Source organism: Bubalus kerabau, chromosome 6 (assembly GCF_029407905.1).
Source record: "Bubalus kerabau isolate K-KA32 ecotype Philippines breed swamp buffalo chromosome 6, PCC_UOA_SB_1v2, whole genome shotgun sequence".
NCBI classification, from domain to species: domain Eukaryota; kingdom Metazoa; phylum Chordata; class Mammalia; order Artiodactyla; family Bovidae; genus Bubalus; species Bubalus kerabau.
Genome location: NC_073629.1, coordinates 26674746 through 26694939, shown reverse-complemented (window position 1 = coordinate 26694939; position 20194 = coordinate 26674746). Strand labels below are relative to the sequence as shown.

The 20194-nt window shown below is 34.3% G+C and overlaps 1 protein-coding gene across 9 annotated transcripts in view; it reads left to right on the top strand.

Moving 5' to 3' along the window:
* The window catches only part of MAN1A2 (mannosidase alpha class 1A member 2), a 148983-nt gene that overhangs the window by 106770 nt on the left and 22019 nt on the right, over positions 1 to 20194 (top strand). For all 9 annotated transcript variants that reach the window (XR_008715633.1, XR_008715637.1, XR_008715636.1 and 6 more), the window contains 3 exons: positions 3594 to 3813; positions 9714 to 9886; positions 12853 to 12968. Coding sequence is in view for 4 of the 9 variants with exons in the window: in XM_055584610.1 (XP_055440585.1) it covers positions 3594 to 3813; positions 9714 to 9886; positions 12853 to 12968 (509 nt within the window). In the remaining 5 variants the exon portion in view is untranslated. The remainder of the gene's footprint in view (positions 1 to 3593; positions 3814 to 9713; positions 9887 to 12852; positions 12969 to 20194) is intronic.

The following is a 20194-nucleotide window of genomic DNA, read 5'->3' as shown; positions in this document are numbered from 1 at the left end:
TTTGCTTCTGATCTAGTATAAACCCATATTCCTTTAATAATTTAATCACTTTTAAAAGTTGTATATTTTATACACAGCAACACCATTCTGACTCTAGTCAATGACCCGTACTCAGAGTTATAGTTCTTTTGTCTTTAAGTTAAACCAAGGATCTTATTACCCATTTATATCCTCACTTTTTAAGGAACTAATCTGTGTAGTTTTATAAAAATGCACAGGAGTTGAACTGATACGTTGCATTGTACTGGTTTGCCTACCGTAGGTATAAATGTTTCTTGAAGGAGTGTGTTGACTAAGAAAATGAACTAAACTATAATTGGGAATCTGTACTTTAGTAGGTGACTTCTAAAATTCTTTATGAAGACTTAACATTTTGAAAAGTTGAAGAATTTTATTCTGTTATTAAACTTTAAACCTGGAAATTTTTATGATGCAGGAAAAGTTAATGTCTAGGAAGAATGTAGTATTTTTAGTATCACAGTGATGAAAATAGCCACCCATATCAATCCCACTAGATTGTGGCTTCTTTGAAGACAGACTTATTTATTATTGTCTTGCATGACCTGAAACAGTAGGTATTCAGTAAGTACTTGATAAATGAGTGTATTTAATATTTTTATTTTTGATAAAGTGTGACATGTCGTATATTGTGTAATCATTTTTTTCTTCATAGTTTGCTGCTTTCTTGTAATAATTTAAACCTGAAAACATTTTCTCTTTTATTTTTAATAATTTTTCCTACAGGGAAAAGAACATATTTGTCATTGTTTTAAGATTATATATATTAATACTTTTAAAAGCATGATGCCTGTTTTGAAAGTTAATCTCATAAATTAAAATTTATTTTCCATGAATCATTTGCTATATGAGTTATGTGTCCTAATTTTCTTTCTATATTTGTTTTCTGTATCCTGTTTTTATTAGTCCTTAGTTCGAAAATGGGCACCTATTAAATAACCAGTTAGCTAACTTTCATTTTGAGACATGTATGCAGTTTTTGCAATGTTAATTATCTTTGATAACAGAATTATGTTAGAAGATAGAGTATATACAGATAGTAAATTAATGACATGTTGTATGCATGGAGGAGATAGGAGTGATTATGAATTTTAAGATTCATTCTAATTTAAGATAAGTCATTTTAAATTTGTCTTTCTAAACTAGTGTATTTAAATTATTCCATCCTCATCTGGCCTTCCTCTACACTTACAGGTATCCATATCCCTGGTTCTTATATCTTAGCTTTCTTTTTAAAAATTGTGTAGTTATGGATTTTATATTCTGATCAAGTTTATATTTAGTCTTTATTTGAAATAGCAAATACTATACCTTTTATTCAGTCCTTTTGGAGCATTACTTTCTTGCTCAGACTTGTTCAAAAAATGTCAAACTTCTGAATGGCAGTTACTCTTAAATTGAACTCTTGGGCTTTTGTCACATTTTTAGAGAAAAGGGAGCTGTGCAAGAAATTTTAGGAGTCTGTAAGAGAATTGTTGGTTAAAAGTCCTGTCTTTACCCACCTTCTACTTTAATCCCAGTAGGCCAATGGGGATATGTTTAGATATCTTTTACTCATAACATAGTAAGATTTATATTACTATAAATAGTAATTAACTAAATTACTATAAATATATTTATAGTACTATAAATCTACTATACTATATTACTGTGATGGGCAGAAATAAAAACAAATATCACACAAAGATTTAGAATCTAAACTATGGATATTGTCCTTTAGGCATTTATTGGGTGCCATAAATATATATACACACACACACACACACACACACACACACACACACACACACACACACACAGGCTTCCCTCGTAGCTAAGTCGGTAAAGAATCCGCCTGCAATGCAGGAGACTCCATTTCGATTCCTAGGTTGGCAAGATCCACTGGAGAAAGGGATAGGCTATCCACTCCAGTATTCTGGCCTGGAGAATTCCATGGACTGTATAGTCCATAGGCTCGCAAAGAGTCAGGTACAACTGAGCGACTTTCACTTTCACTTTATATATGGAAAACATGCTGGATACCATGAGGTCCAGAAAGATTAAAAAAACATTGTCCTTGTATTTAAAAGGAAGTAATCTTTTCATTATAAAAACTAATTTTTCATTTGTGCTTTAGTATTACAGTTAAGAACTTCCCTGATGGCTCAGATGGTAAAGTGTCTGTCTACAATGTGGGAGACCCAGGTTCGATCCCTGGGTTGGGAAGATCCCCTAGAGAAGGAAATGGCAATCCACTCCAGGACTATTGCCTGGAAAATCCCATGGACAGAGGAGCCTGGTAGGCTACAGTCCATGGGGTCACAAAGAGTCGGACACGACTGAGCAAAGCAACAGTAAATGCTTATTATCATTATGATTATCAGCTACCCCTCTTTGCTCTAATAGGCTTAATAAAATTATCAAAGAGTACTATTTATTTATAAAATGACTTATTAAACAATCGTTGAAGGCATCCTGCAGGGCTTGTGGAGTGTAAGATGATAAATAAGGCATAGTCCTTATGTTTCTGTAAAACAAACATTATTGTGACAAGGAATATAGAAAAAAACATTTGAAAGCTGATCGTTATTGAGCTTGTCAGAGAAGAGCCCATAATATGAGTTGAGTCTTAGTATTTTTTATTATCAGAAAAGTATAATATTTAATCATGTATAATAATTTATACTAAAGAGAATTAAATCAGTGCAGTTCTTTATAGTTTTACAAAGAAGGTGAAGAATTAATCTTTAGCTCCTCTCAGCAAAATCTAAGAACATGGGCCAAAGGAACAAAGCTCTTAAAATTTTTCATTTTTAAAATTAAGCGTGATTGTTGGACTCTACTTTGTGTTATATTCAGGTTTAATAAAGATTTCTCTCATCATTCCCATTCCTTTCAGTAAAGTTGACATTTCAGAAGAAGTAAAATTGACATTTTAGGAAATTGGATAAAATTGATATTATCTCATGGCCTCTCTTAACCATGGCACAGCCTCCAAAACAAATGCCTAAGTTTTTGAAGTAAGGGACTAAGGAGTTATGTTTGAACTTTTCAGTTTATTTTTCTAAGTTTTATAACATTAAGCTATTTTACCTACTAAACCTTCTTAAAATACTTGAGCAATTATATGAAAAAGAAGCCATTTTAACTAATTATCAAAATCATATTTTTCTGTTTAACCTGAGTGTTATTCTTCCTATTAACATTTTGTTGTATGAAATAGAAAATAAATTAGCAGGGTCTCTGAGTTATAACTTGTCATCCTGACCTCAACTGACTGATTATTATGCATTTCATTTAGAGCAAGAAGAAGAAAAACAGTAATATGGGTAATGTTATGTTGAAAGGTAATCTTCAGGCCAGTCTCCTCTCTCCCACCTTGTCTCATTATAGTAGTGATTGAAATATTTGTTTAAGATTATATGTAACTTATTTGTTCATTCCCAAACTTAATTATTGTAATTAAGTCTTTCAGTTCAGGATAGTTACTGCTTTGTAGAATATCGTCTTACCAAGGTTTTGTGCCAGAAGGATGTAGTAAATCTGAATACTAACACTTTGCCTCTAAAATTTTGAATATCTACTCTTTCTTATAGGCTATAGAAAAACATCTTATTAGGAAGTCTCGTGGAGGTCTTACCTTTATTGGAGAATGGAAGAATGGGCACTTGGAAAAGAAGATGGGGCATTTGGCCTGCTTTGCTGGGGGAATGTTTGTACTAGGAGCAGATGGCTCCAGAATGGATAAAGCTGGACATTATTTAGAGCTAGGGGCGGAAATTGCACGTACATGTCATGAGTCCTATGACAGAACTGGTAAGAATATTAATAATGCTAATTGTTTAGTTTAAAATAATCTTAAGATAATATGTCCAGGAATTAGGAGGAAAATGAACAGGCATTTTTCACTTCAAAATAATTTATACTAACATAGTAAATTATTTTTTTTTAAACTTGAATTTTAATTCTAAATACGTGTTCCTGAATCTTTTTTTAAATTATTATTCTGAATTCTGTTTTTTTAAATAAAGATTTTGAATAAGTTGTTTTAAAGACAATAGGTAGGGCTTAATGCATGGGATAACATTATTTTAATATAGAAGAATTAGTTTATTTCCATTTCTATAAAATGAGTTGCTTAAAAGAATATAGAATTGATTTAGGTTACATGCCTTGCCTATCTTGTGAAAATAGGAATAGCCAAAAGATATTAGTTAAATTGAATGTATAATTGGTATCTAGATAACTGGTAGTTTGTCTCTTAGTTCACCAATAATTTTTAAGTTGTTTGTGCCTTTAAAAAGAAGCTTTCATGTTGCTTTAGGGAAATAGGTGATATTTCTGGACTTCAGTGTCCTCACCTAAAAACAGTGAGATGATTCTCAGTTTTACAGGTGACAGAAGTTGGTTCCTGAGGGTGAAAAATATTGTGTGTGCATCCACGCACATACACATATACACTAATGCGTTTAGTCATAGATAAACAGTATATATGTATTTGTTAAATATAGAATTTCATGGAAGGAGAAGGCAATTAGATTTAAATAAAAGCCTGATTCAGGATGGGGAACACATGTATACCTGTGGCGGATTCATTTTGATATTTGGCAAAACTAATACAATTATGTAAAGTTTAAAAATAAAATAAAATTGAAGAACAACAACAACAACAACAAAAAAACCTCTCATAAAGCAAAAAAATAAATAAATAAATAAAAGCCTGAAGAATAGCGTTGAGAAACACTGAGCAAGGTCTTCCAAGTTTTTCCTCTGGCTTTAAAAATGTATGTTTCTATATGAAATAATGGATAATGGGCTCCCTGAAAAACTGAAAGCTAGGAATTTCTGTTGTGATTTCAGAAATTGAAATGTTGCTTTAGTTAAAGAACTAAATTTGTGTTTCAGGGTTAATATATCATCAGGTACTATGAAACTGATATGATTGGTTTAAAATTTATCCTAGTTTATTAATGTCATATTTTTATATAATAAGTAATTGAACTTACTATGAAATTGACCTTTCAGTTTATCTCAGTTACTAAAGCGAAGATTCCATTTCTTGACAAAATAGAACTAAGTCAAAAGGACGTTGAAGCAGATATCATTTTGTGGTGATTTAACTTAGTACATAATGCATCTGAAGTCAGTGACCTGAGTTACAAATGGAAGTTAAGGTATATTGTAGAATATCAAATACATACTTAAAATATAGCTGAAATTAGTATGACCTCGAGAAACAGAATGGATATTAAGTGTTTGTACTAGGACCCATGATAATAATACTTGTTATGCAGATTTTGACCACAAATCAACTACTGGATCTAAAATAGTAGGATTTCATGCAACAGACACATTAAAATATGGTCTATTATGGTTATTATAATTAATCATTCATTCCATTAAACATGAAGCACATATTTTGTGCCGAGCATTATGCTGGATTCTTATGGGTTAAAGTGTGAACAGATGTCTTCCTTGCCTTTGAAAAATTCATAGAATACCAGAGTTATGAAAGGATTCCTCATATTACTGTACAGTTCTGACTTTCACATTTCATAGTGATATTGCCAATGCTGATTTGAAACACTGATACTATGAAAAGAATGTGTGAACTAGGTTGAAAAGTCCCATGTTCCACTATTTATTATCTGTGAGTCTTAGGTAAATCATTTAACTTTCCTAAGCCTCAGTTGCTCCATCTGCAAAATATTGGGATAATAGTATCCAACCTGTCTTCTACAGAATGTTTTCGAGTTTAAATAAAATTTTTAAAAATGCAGTTTATGGTTGTTGTTATGCTTGTTCTGATGTCGTTTTCATATTGCCAGTCAATGAACCTGTGGCTCTTTCCCATGGTATGCCCCAAAAGATTACTATTTGATTTGTATCCTGTATTTTCAACTCTTTCACTGTTTTTACTTATCTTTAATCTCCAGCTTAGATCTTTTAATTAAAACATACAGTCCTAGTTACGCTTACTTCCCACCAGGTTATTACATCTTCTGCTGTATTTTCTTATAGCTGTGCTGTAATTTTTGGCTAACTTGTTTAAAAATATATCCACTTCTTAGTAGTTATTTGGGTTAATTTCATGCAGTAATTACTGCCTTGGGATTTCACTTCAGTTTATTGGAATTAGAATTAACATTATTTCAAAATCTGTTATTATTCATATATTCCACTTACTGATAAACATGGCCTACTGCTTAATATTTAGCTAGGTTTGTAGGAAACACTGCTGAATCTTCATGAAACAGAGCAGTAATTTGGTGTTGTGTGCTAGATTGCTTCAGTTGTGTCTGACTCTGTGAACCTGTGGACTGTAGTCCACCAGGCTCCTCTGTCCTTGTGAATTCTCCAGGCAAAAATACTGGAGTGGGTTGCCATGCCCTCCACCCAGGGATCGAACCCATGTCCCGTGTGTCTCCTGCATTGGCCAGTGGGTTCTTTACCACTAGTGCCACCTGGGAAGACATTATATCCGCATGGGAAGCTAGATTGATAAATTGTTTTAGTTTATTCATACCTCAGGTATGAAAAGTGAAAGTGTTGGTCACTCAGTCATGTCCAACTCTTTGCAACCCCATATGGTTCCACTGTCCATAGAATTCTCCAGGCAAGAATCCTGGAGTGAGTTGCCATTTCCTTCTCCAGAGAATCTTCCTGACCCAGGGATTGAACTCGGGTTTCCTGCATTGCAGGCAGATTCTTTACCATCTGAACCACCAGGGAAGCCCATATTCTGAGGTATAATGCAAAATAAATGCCAAACCAGATCTTAAGACTTCCAGAATATAGTACTTTCTCTATCTGGGTTTCTAGATTAAAAAGACAGACAAACTGCTGAACATTATTAAAATAATGACTATTATATAACTTAATTTACTTCCCATTGGAATTGGATAAAGCCTTCCTTAGACTATGTGCTGTCACATCTGGGGGGAAATTTAATCTGTTTAGACAAAACATCCATTGAACATGGAGAAATGGACATATTTTAAGAGTTTTTACAGCTATTGTTTGCTTAAGTTGATAGGAAAGGATACAGGAAAATAGTTTAAATTCTTCTCTTGCTATTAGACCATTCACACTGTAGTCAGATTGCATGCTTAAGTTGATAGGAAAGGATACAGGAAAATAGTTTAAATTCTTCTCTTGCTATTAGACCATTCACACTGTAGTCAGATTGCATGTCCAAGAATATTCTTTGTGCTTTTTCAGTTCAGTCAGTCAGTCATGTCCAACTCCTTGCGACCCCATGGACTGCAGCACGCCAGACTTCCCTGTCCATCACCAGCTCCTGGAGTTTATTCAGACTCAAGTCCGTTGAGTCAGGGATGCCATCCAACCATCTCATCCTCTGTCATGCGCTTTTTAGATTTTGTTAAATATCTTTTGTTGACTTAAGTGCAATTATTTTTCCATCTCTACAGATTCTACCTGCCTTGAAAGATGCGTATGAATTTTATTTCCCGTGACTTTACAAACCTGTGCCTGCTTTAAAATTATCTCTTACTGTCTTACAACTGACTTTTTATTTCAATTGATATTTTACTTTCATTTTTAAAATTTGTGCATATCTCTTTCCTTCACCTTCATTATATGATTTCTGCATCCTCTAGATTCTTTTTACTCAAGCACTAAATTATTTATGATTTTGACTCAATTTTTACTTGTTGGATTGGTTATTTTCCTTTTAGAAATGATGTATCAATTGTAAGGGGGAAATTTTAGGTAAGGAATAAAAGTTAAGTAGAGTTAGAATGTTTTGAAATTGTTTTTTACAACATTGCTTAAGCAAAAAAGCACCTGAGAATTAATGCCCTCAGAAACATCAAAACAATGATTTGGCAAAAACAATGGATATGGTATGTGTATTAGATTTGCATGTTTTTACTCACCAACTCCTCATGAATGAAGTTATAAATGATTAATCAGTGAAATAAAAATTTTAGTAAGAAGTCTAAAATATTAGTTCCACACAGCCAATGTCTACTTTAACTCAAGTGATATCATTATGATTATGGGATTATTATCTAATTTAAAGTTAGCCTTAAAAGGTTAACATTTGAAAACTCCATACAGTCACTTAACACTCCTGGTCTTTGAGAAAAGGAAAACATGAAACCCGGAGTAAATGACTTTTCTTCCTATGTATTGGATTACTCTCATTTTGGTGCCTATGATGTTTGTTTGACTTTTCTTATTTTAAAAACATTTTTAAATGACAAACAATATTTGATTGTATGCCAGATCTTGTCAGTAAGCTGAGTAAAAGTTTTCTTACAATATATTGATAATTTCTTGGTTAGTCCTTACCTCACATCCCATTGAGGAGGTGGTCAGAACTATATGAGCACACATAAAGTTTTGCATGCAATTTCAGAGGCTTCTTAGACACAACATTATCTCCCTCTTCGAAAGCCTACCATAGAGTCATGTGCTCAGGTTAAAAACGCCTGCTTCGGTTCTACTTTAGTTCTTCAAGACTTAGCAATAACAACTTGGTTTTCAGCTCTCTTCTGGATCATGGTTTGCTTTTAATAGAGCTACCATCACTACAGTGTTTTTTGGTTTTGTGTTTTTTCTCCAGTGTGGACAGTGGTATGAAATGCTTTATTTTAATTATGATTATTTGGAGTTTATGGTGTCACCCTTACAATGCTAAAATTTGGCCACTGCAAACGTCATGCCAACAACTATGGCATGCTTTTGTTTTGGCATGGCTCTTATGCTACCTTTTCTGAGAAAATATAAAAGTATCTAGCATTTCTTGAAAGAAGTGAGAGACCTTGAAATTATTTGGCACTGATACAAACTAGTAAAAAAGAAAGGTGACAGCTGAGAGTGGTAATTGTGTGTGACTCCAACATCCCAGTGCAGGGTGATTTTATATTGCCCAGGTATAGAGTGCTGGGTATGATTAGAAAGAGGTTCTTTAGAAGTCTTTCATGTAGTACTATATTCCAGCCTGAATGGAAATCATATCATTTAAGGTATTTTATGTAATGTTATATATGTGTAATGGCAATATTTCTTTTAAGATTTTTCTTTAACTGTAGTTGATTTACAGTATTGTTAGTTTCAAGTATTTATTCAGACTGATAAATGGGCAATTTACTGATGAAATTCTTAGTGGTTGGCGATTTGAACCTCTTCCTAGCTGTATATACAGAGGTTATAGAAGAGAGATGATTTTTAAAACTAGCTTTAAGTTTTAAAATGTATTGCTTCTTAACGTACTGTGGTATACTTTAAAAGATTATAATCTGCAACTAAATCTAACTCAAAATCTGAGCTCTGAAATGTTTTCTTACATGTATGTGTTATGTTAAAAAGACTTAAATTATCTTGACTTTTAAATAATTTTGCACAATACAGTTATTTATCTGTTTCATTTGATTTTGGACCAAAACAGGAATGTAATGTGCTTATGTCTAGCCTTAAATTTGTTTCTAAAGAATTACTAGACTCTTGTCACTTTAGTTAGATGTAGCAGTATGTTGATATACATTATGAAAAATATTTCATGTCAGAATAATAGAAATATTTATAAGAAAATGTGGAGCTTTTAAAGTCACTGATTTTGCAAAACAGCAGCAATAAAACAGCTATAAAATTACTTCATACTGTATTCTTTCAAGGGAGGAAAAATCTCTGGCAAACCCAACAAAAATGGTTTATTGTGCTCATTTATTTCTTTTGTCATGTTACAGCATTAAAGCTTGGTCCTGAATCATTCAAGTTTGATGGTGCAGTAGAAGCTGTGGCAGTCCGGCAGGCTGAAAAGTATTACATCCTCCGTCCAGAAGTCATTGAAACCTATTGGTACCTCTGGCGATTCACTCACGATCCAAGATACCGGGAGTGGGGCTGGGAAGCAGCACTGGTAAATAAGCCAGTATTTCATTTTATGTGCAAGACTGTTAAATCAGTGCCATGTGTCCTCATCCATGTTACTTCATGTTTAGAATCATTTAAATGTTAGTTTTTCACTATGATTATAAAATTTCTATACTTGACTATTAATGCTTAACCTCTAGAGTAAACTAAAATCATTGTAAAATTGCCCAGATTCACAGCCTAGGTAAATTAACCCCCATTCACTTCAGTTTGTGTTCAGAGTAATTCTTCAGTGGCACCACAAGGATTATTGAATTGCTAAAATTTTTCTACACTGAAAGATAATGCCAACACACACACATACTCGGTCTCTCCATATATGTGTGTGTGTTGTGTGCATGCTCAGGCATGTCTGACTGCAACCCCATGGGCTGTAGCCCCCTAGGCTCCTCTGTCCATGGGATTTTCCAGGCAAGAATACTGGAATGGGTTGCCATTTCCTATTTCAGAGGATCTTCCTGACCTCTAGGGATCAGACCCACCACCTCTCTTGTATCTCCTGCATTGCCATGCAGATTCTCTACCACTGTGCCACCTGGGTGTGTGTATTCACATACATATATTTGAAATAAGGAATTTTTAATGGTTAGTAAGTAAAGAAAGCAAATGGTTTACTTGTAAAACGCTAACCTTTCAGAGAATTCCATTGTCATCAGTACCTGGGAGAAAGAAAAGTCAATAAGATTGTTCATGAAAGTATAGCTTATCACTGGAAGTGAGGAGGTGTTTTATTCTCTGAGGCATACTAATTATGATAAATAGTACTAATTACAATGAATGGTCATATTCAAATTATTTACCTTAAACTTGGAGTCTAGATAGAACCAAAGACATTCTAGGTGAGATAAATAGTGTTAATAAATTGTGCAGACAAGAATGTGTAAGATGTATTTTAGATCAGAATGTAGCCCAATTTATGTAAAAAGAAGGTTTCACAGGTCAACTAGACAAAAGTTTGGCGCCATTATGTAGATAGTCTTGCATGTCAGGTCAAGGCATGAATACTTTCCTCAGTGTTTCAGACATCATACACACACACTTTTCTCATGTACTATGCAAGTGTTGCTCATTTGCAAAGTAGGGGTAGAAGGTCCTTTGCCTAGCTCACAATCTCTCTGATCTTCTTTTTCTTCTCCATCTCTTACCCACTAAAACTCCTTAACTTTAAGAGTCCAACCTGGGACTACTAAAGGTTTTTGAAAGGGGAAGGAAATGTTGAAGACTTTTTAGTGGGGACTAACACAACAAAAGGATCTGATTGTAATCTGCAAGTTGGTGGGTTTTGGAGACCACTGCAATAATGTAGAAATGACGTGATAAAGACTTGAACTAAGGTGAGGACACTTATGTGTCATTTGTCATTCAGACATAGATGTTCTTTATGGAGTTTAAGAGACTATTAATAGAAGCAAGGTGATTACAAATACAGAGCAGGAACAGACAAAGCATTTATTGTTGCTGCTTTTCTCTGCCTGGGTCCAAAATTGGGAACACAGCTGCTAGGGGAACTTTGTGCAGGAGGGTCCTGCCACAGTTGAGAAAGAGACACAGTGTTGGCACAGTGGTTTGAGAACAGGACACACACACATTTCTGTTGTGTAGTAACGGTTTACTAATGCTGAGGTAAACCAATATATAGGAGAAGTGAGTGTTAGTCGCTCAATTGTGTCCGACTGTTTGCGACCCCATGGACTGTAGCCCTCCAGGCTCCTCTGTCCATGGGATTCTCCAGGCAAGAATACTGGAGTAGATTGTCATTCTGTTCTCCAGTATAGGGGAAAGAGGTAAGGTGATCCTGCAATGAATATGACTTGAATATCCCCTAACATTAATTGCTTCTTATTTAGAGAAATTATGTAAAAATGAATAGTTTAAGTGTTAATTAGCTCTTCTTCAGAAAGGAGGAAGACCATATAAGTAAGAACAGTAGCAAGGCTAGAAGCAGTAAGCCACAGCCTAATGATGAGTTAAATAACCATACCTTCATTCAGTTTCTCTGGGTTTGGTGGAGTAGAGAAAGAAAAGAATCATATGTGCTTTCAGCTCTTTCTGTATGGCTTAATTGCAAAGAGTAATACATCTAGAAAAGCAGAATGTTTGATAGTTTTGAATTGATTCTGTTTAATTCAGAATATTTTATTCAGACATGTTCAAAGGTGAAGAAAGATAAATTAAGAATATGAACTCCCCTTTGGGCAGTAGAACATAGTAGTTAATAATAATGTGGAGCAAATTACTCTTTGCCTCAGTTTTCCCATCTGAATAGTAAAGCTATTAAGATAGCCTCATAGGGTTGTTAAAAATATAATTGTTAATAGATTTAAAGCTCTTAAGCCTTCAGCACATAGTAAATTCTTAATGATTGTTAGCTCTCAGTATTTGTGATTATTATTGTAATAGGTGTGAGGGTGGGCTCTTCCTGCCAGTTTATACCAACTATAATGCTTAATTCATAGGATTATGATAATACACTGTCTGGCATATAGTATGTTTACAGTAGATATCATATTGCTGTTGCTGTGGAGAGCTCCTTCAGTAATACACTTTTTAGCATGATTTGGATTGTTGTTTATCCTTGGAAATGATAAAATTGCTTTAAAAATTTTTAATTCAAACTGACTTCCCTCTTGATTTGTCAGAATTAATGAGGTTTTATTGTACCAGACAGATCTCTAACTCAGTGTGAATAGACTTAATTTGACTCCTAAGTTAGGAAAATATATAATATCTTAAAAAGATTAAAGAGTTTTGGAGAGAGAGACATTCTACATCAAACAGGATGCTTCAGTTAATTTTTCCAGTGCAAGGCTATTTCCATTTGATTAAAAAAGTCTTATTCTGAAACTGTAAAATTCTCATAGAGATTCTCTGAACTTTTGACTATGGTTCCTTAACTTGTCCTTCAAAACTTGAAATTTTATGGAACTGACTCTTGTCTGATCTCTTTCACAGGCTATTGAAAAGTATTGCCGAGTCAGTGGCGGATTTTCTGGGGTGAAGGATGTGTACTCCTCTACTCCTACGCATGATGATGTACAGCAGAGCTTCTTTCTTGCTGAAACATTAAAGTAAGTAGATGCTGTAAAATTTTTTTAAACTGTAGGCTGGTTTTGCTATGTAGTCACTATGTGATCAATTGTGACTATGTTTTATTCTAGTAAATTTTATTCCAAATATATAGTGAAGTCTTGTATAGTTGACTCTTCAATTTTTAGTTTCATCTCATGGAAGAATGACTTAGACTCTTTGTCAAATAAGAGTACCTTTATTTTGTCTTTAGCCCTTTACTATGCATTAACATTGTCTTCTTAATGAATTTAAGATTAAAAAAGAAATGCATAAAATCAAGACCAACTTACTATGGTGTGTCTGTTTTCTCTGGTATCAGGATCTCTGGGGCAGAAATTGTTTTGCATATGTGCACCTGTGTATCTTGCTTGTGTGCTTTTTCACCCTATCTATCTTAAAATTCATTTGAATTTTATGAATTAAAATTTGAGTATAATCTGCCATTATACTCAAATTCATAAAATTTGAGTATAATGGCAGAATTCTGGAAAGCTATATAAAAATACATCAATACTCTTACATAGTCAAGGCTATGGAAAAAGATTTATGTACATGAATGTTTATTGAAGGTTTATAAAAAGTTACTGTTGGGTTAGTATTAGTTGGAAAGTTAAATAAGTTATTGCACATCCACAATGGATATTATAGACTCTTCACTGTATAATATTAAGTGCACATATACATATATAGATGAATATCTTGATATGTATTTCAGCAACATCAAAATGTATACTGTCATGTACCTTAATTGGTGTTATTCTTTTAGATGCTTTTCTGATTTTGCTTTTGTTATCAGGTAAAAATAAATTAAACTGCTTATTTTCCTGCCTCAAATTCAGTTGCTGTCTTTATGCCTAGAATCAAAACAAATTTTTTGAGCTGCAAAAAATTTAGAGATCCAACAAACACCATTCCAATCCATTCCTCCTCTCTACATACGGACATTCCCAGTGCTGCAGATCTCTTTACAACATAAAGAACAGTGTGTCGTAAGGTGTTTTGTTAATCTCATTAGATGATAAAGCACATCACTGCCTTATAAGGCTAACATTGCATTGTTCAGAAGCTTTATTATTAATATTAGAAGCACATTCATGTTTTTAATTTAATTTTTTTTTTAACACCAAAACATTTTGTATTGGGGTATAGCTGATTAATAATGTTGTGATAGTTTTAGGTGAACAGCAAAAGGACTCAGCCATACATATATATGTATCCATTCTCCCCCAAACTTACCATCCAGGCTGGCACATAACATTGAGCAGAGTTCCATGTGCTATACAATAGGTTTTTGTTGGTTATCCATTTTAAGTATAGCAATGTGTGCATGACCTTTCTGAAGTCCTTAACTATTGCTCCACCCCACCCCTCACCCCCACCCCGCTGGCAACTATGAATTTGTTTTCTAAGTCTGAGAGTCTTTTTCTGTTTTGTAAGTGAGTTCATTTGTATCATTTCTTCTTAGATCCCAGATACAAAGGATGTCATATTTCTCCTTCTCTGTCTTACTTACTTCACACAATATGACACTCTCTAGGTCCACACATGTTGCTGCAAATGACCTTATTTCATTCTTTTTAGTAGCTGAGTAATATTCCATTGTCTATATGTACTACATCTTTATCCATTCCTCTGTCGATGGACATTGAGGTTGTTTCCATGTCTTGGCTATTGTAAACAGTGCTGCAAGAATGTTGAAGTGTATATATCTTTTTGGGCCATGTTTTTCTCTGGATGTATGCCCAGGAATGGGATTGCAGGGTCATATGTTTGTTCTGTTTTTAGTTTTTTGAGGAACCTCTGTACTGTTCTCTATAGTGGGTGTAACAATTTACATTCCCACCAACAGTGCGGGAGAGCTCCCATCTCTCCACCCTCTCTCCCAACATTTGTTGTTTGTGGATTTTTTTATGATAGCCATTCTGACTGGTGTGACATGATATCTCATTGTAGTTTTGATTTGCATTTCTCTAATAACTAGCAATGTTGGCCATCTTTTCATGTGCCTCTTGGCTGTATGTCCTCTTTAGAGAAATGTCTACTTAGGTCTTCTACCCATTTTTTGAGTGGGTTTCTTGTTGTGATGCTATTAAATGTAATAAGCTTTTTGTAAATTTTGGAGACTAATCCCTTATCAGTCACATCATTTGCAAATATTTTCTCCCCGTCTGTGGGTTGTCTTTTCATTTTGTTTATTGTTTCTTTTGCTGTGCAAAAGTTTTTGAGTTTAAGTAGACCCCATTTGTTTATTTTTGCTTTAATTTCCATTATTCTGGGAGATGGATTAAAAAAGATGAAGCTTCGTCATCTCATTTAAGGAGAAGGCAATGGCACCCCACTCCAGTACTCTTGCCTGGAAAATCCTATGGATGGAGGAGCCTGGTAGGCTGCAGTCCATGGGGTCGCTAAGAGTCGGACACGACTGAGCGACTTCACTTTCACTTTTCACTTCATGCATTGGAGAAGGAAATGGCAACCCACTCCAGTGTTCTTGCCTGGAGAATCCCAGGGATGGTGGAGCCTGCTGGGCTGCCGGTCTATGGGGTCGCACAGAGTCGAACACGACTGAAGCGACTTAGCAGCAGCAGCAGCAGCAGCTGTGATTTATGTTGGAGGTGTTCTGCCTAAGTTTTCCTCTGAGAGTTTTATAGTGTCTGGTCTAGCATTTAGATCTTTAATCCATTTTGAGCTTCTTTTTGTGTATGGAGTTAAGGAATAATCTAATTTCATTTTTTTTTTTACATTTGGCTGTCCACTTTTCCCAGCACCATTTGTTGAAGAGACTGTCTTTCCAACATTGTATCATCTTGCCTCCTTTGTCATAGATTAATTGACTGTAGGTGCATGGCCTTATTTCTGGATTTTCTATCCTATTGATGTATGTTTCTGTTTTTAATGTGGTACCATACTGTTTTGATGACTGTAGCTTTGTAGCATAGTCTCAAGTCAGGGAACCTGATTCCTCCAGCTCCATTTTTCTTTTTCAATATTGCTTTGACTCTTCAGGGTCTTTCATGTCTCATTACAAATTTTGAGATTTTGTTGTTGTTGTTCTAGTTCTGTGAAAAAAGCCACTGGTAATTTAATAAGAGTTGCATTGAATCTTAGATTGCCTTAGGTAGTATAGTCATTTTGACAATATTGATTCTTCCAAAACACAAACATGGTATACCTTTCGATCTGTTATATCTTCTTTGATTTCTTTCATCAGCATCTTATGGTTTTCAGAGTACAGGTCTTTTGTCTCCTTATGTAGGTTTATTCCTAGATATTTTATTCTTTGTGATGCAAAGAATGATGTTAAATGGAATTGCTTCTTGAATTTCTCTCTCTAATGTTGCATTGTTAATGTATAGAAATGCAACAGATTTCTATGTATCAATTTTATAACCTGGAACTTTACCAGATTCATTGCTGAGCTCTGATAATTCATCCCAGAGCTCTGAGCTCTGATGGTAGTTTTCTGATAACATCCTTTGGATCTTCTGTGTATAGTATCATATCATCTGCAAACAGTGACAGTTTAACTTTTCCAATTTGAATTCTCTTTACTAGAAGCATGTTTCTTACATTGAGTTAAAAATCTGCTTCACTGTGAGTTCTATTCTATGTGCCATGCTTTATCCTTTGGAAATATGGAGTCTTCTACATGGATGTTAACTAACAATATTTGTATATATTAGGCTAAAGATGACAAGTTTCTGAATTATTTGTTTCTGATACCATTCTGGTTGGTTTCTCTGGAGAATGATTCCATGGTTTCCTAGACTGAACACTGTATCAGATGTGATTAAACCAGTGCAGAGTACCAGTCACTAAGTTGCTCATTATACCTTCATTAGTGCAAGATACTATTATATTCTTTCTTAAAAAAAATTTATTTATTTAAACTTTTTATTTTGTATTGGAGTATAGCTGATTGACAATGTTCTGACAATTCAGGTGGACAGCAATGGGACTTAGCCATACTTATACATGAAGATAGTATTGTATTCTGTTTTATGGTAGCCATGATAATATATCTTGAAATTTTGCTATAGGTCTTTTTCCTTTTAAATATGAACTAAGATAATTATTTTCTCTCTTATATTGGTATGATTAGCTTTTCTGAAATTTAATTACCTTTTCCCTTCATTCATCGTTAAATTTTATTTTGGTAGATTTAACATATTCTAATTTATTGAAAAATTTTTGAACCCTTGAGTTTTTCTTTTAATGTATTATCTATTCCAGCTTTGTATCATGCACAGATTTAATAGGTATGTCTTTTCTGTATATATCCAAGTTAACCAAACATTAAAGACATCTAACCATGTATTCTTAACCAGTTCATATTTATCTGTTTTTTCCCAACTATTTTTCTTAATAGTTGTGTGACTTTGGACAAATTACTTCATTTCTCTACCTCAGTTTCATCATCCGTAAAAGAGGAATTAATAATAGTATCACCTAAAAGGGTTGTTATGGGGATTAATACAGCAAAGCCCTTAGAGTCATACCTAGCACAAAATACAAGGTGGAAGGTATAAAGTGGCTATAGGACAGTGTGCCTAGGAGCTGGGGAAAGAAAGGCACAGGTGAAGCAAAGGAGAATGAGGACAAGCTGGAGAACTCACAAGGACAAGCGATCCCACATCTGTCTCACTTCCTCCAGTGTTCATAAGCAGGTGACTTGCAGAAGTACTTGGCACCTTCTGCCATGAGGCTATACAAGCCTGTCTTAGAAATTGGAGAAATTGATGAGGCGCTCCAGTAGGAACTGCAGAAACTGCAGGTCTGGCAGCTGCCCCACACCTCCAAGGTGAGCCAGGTAATCAGTGACAATATGCATAACTCTAACAGCACGTGGCAACCCTGCACTGCCCCTGAGAGCATAATGGCTCATGCTTTTTCTTCCTCCGCATCATATATATGTTTTTTGTAGCAAACCCTAACTCAGAATTGTACAGAGAAAGTAATTCTGACAAATATAGTTCCAGCTTAGCTATGCTGACAAGTATGATCACCATAGGAGACAAATCTTGCAGATAATGAAAAATATAACCTACTTCATATCATATAGTATACAATATTTGTATATAAAATAGATCATTTTAAAAGTGTATTATAAAGCTATGCTAATTAAAAAGGTTTAGAAGTGATATAAGAATAAATTAAACAGTGGAACAGGATAGATTTCAAAAATAAGTCAACTTACATGTGGAAATGTCATCTTTGAAAAAAGGCAGTTCAGATCATTGAGGAAAGGTTAAATAATTTAATAAATGAAGTTAGAAAAATTATCCATTAGAAAAAAAAAACCTGGATTCCTGTAAACACTAAAACTGAAATTATATAGAACATAGCTTTAAATATTAAAAATGAAGTAAAATTCTAAAACAAATCAAAGTTTTTTTTACTCCCCAGCTGTTGGGATGAAGACGGCATGACACACAACCCAGAAACCATAGAAGAAAAGATTTAAATTTTAACTGAAGAAAAATAAACATCTGCAAGGGTGGGGGTAGGGTGGGGAAGAACATCAGACAAAGTAAAGTATCAGTTGTCTTTTACAGTGTAAATATATTTGCAATACTTTTGCTTGTCAATGGGTAAATTTTCTTATAAGGAAAAACTTAAGGCAGTTCACTGGAAAACAGATGGGAAATACCATAAATACATGAAAAATACATATTTGACCCACTCATAAAGAAATGAAATGAATAATCAAATACCATGTTTCACTATCAGTTACTTAAGATATAAGAAGTTCGCATTCTGGTGTTAATAAGAACATATGGATCTAGTCACTTACATGCACTGGAAGTGACAGTGTACATTGTTTGTTGTGGGTGGGGAAATCTTTTACAAAGAACGTGTTGAAATATTAAGAGCACATTATTTTTGCCTCTGTAATCCTACTTCTAAACATTATCCCACACGTATACTTCCACAAGTGAGAAAGATGGACGAAAAAGTTTGTTTCATATTTCTGTGTTTTTTATATTCTCTGCTGTTCTACTGAATGATTGAGTTCTGCATGTACCTTTTTAGTCACATCTCCTACTACACCACTTTCCCCCTGCATTTATTTGATCCATACCTGCCTACTGTATGTTTTCTGTTTCATACTATTTAATTCATTTTGCTATATCTGCATACTATTTTTATGCTTTAGAGATATCTGTATTAAAAACAATTAACATTAGCCTTGATTTCTTAGGAGCTACACAAGGCAGAGGAAATAGATGTTGTTATCTAATTTTAATGTGACAGGTGCTATACTGTTCATTTTGTACATTTCAACAAACATTTGTTGAGTGTGTGTGTCTTTACTCTTGCTTTCACTTGTGCGTGAAATTTATCATTTATTTTTTATATCCCTTACAAAATCCTATTACTTTTTCAAGGTCTAGCTCAAATATCACTGTCTCTGGGAGTCCTCTCGAAAACTAAGACAGGATTAGGCCATCTTTAGGTATACTTACAGTACTTCCTTGTTTTAATAGTTTGCAAATATTAATATCATCACTGCTTCATGTTTGAGATAGAGTATACATACACTAAACAAATGTTTGTTGAACTGTACAGAATGAAGAGCATAGCACTTGTCACATTAAAATTAGATAAACATCTGTTTCCTTTGTCTTGTGTAGCTCCTCAGTAATCAAGGCTAATATGATTGTTTTTAATACAGATATTTTTAAAGTATAAAAATTGTTGTTGTTGTGTAGTCACCAAGTCATGTCTGACTCTTTGTGAGCCCATGGACAGAAAGCACACCAGGCTTCCCTGTCCCTAACCATCTCCTGGAGTCTGCTCAAACTCATGTCCATCAATCAGTAATGCCATCAAACCATCTTATCCTCTGTCGCCCCCTTCCCCTCCTACCCTGAGTCTTTCCCAGAATCAGGGTCTTTTCCAGTGAGTTGACTGTTCGCATCAGCTGGCGGAAGTATATTGAAGCTTCAGCTTTAGTATCAGTCCTTCCAATGAATATTCAGGGTTGATTTCTTTTAGGATTGACTGGTTTGATCTCCTCATTGTCCAAGGGATTCTCAAGCGTCTTCTCCAGGACCAAGGTCGAAAGCATCACTTTTTTGGTGCTCAGCCTTCTTTATGGTCCTTCTCTCACATCTGTACATGACTACTGGAAAAACCATAGCTTTGAGTTGACAGACCTTTGTTGACAAAATGATGTCTCTGCTTTTTAATATGCTGTCTAGGTTTATCATAGCTTTTCTTC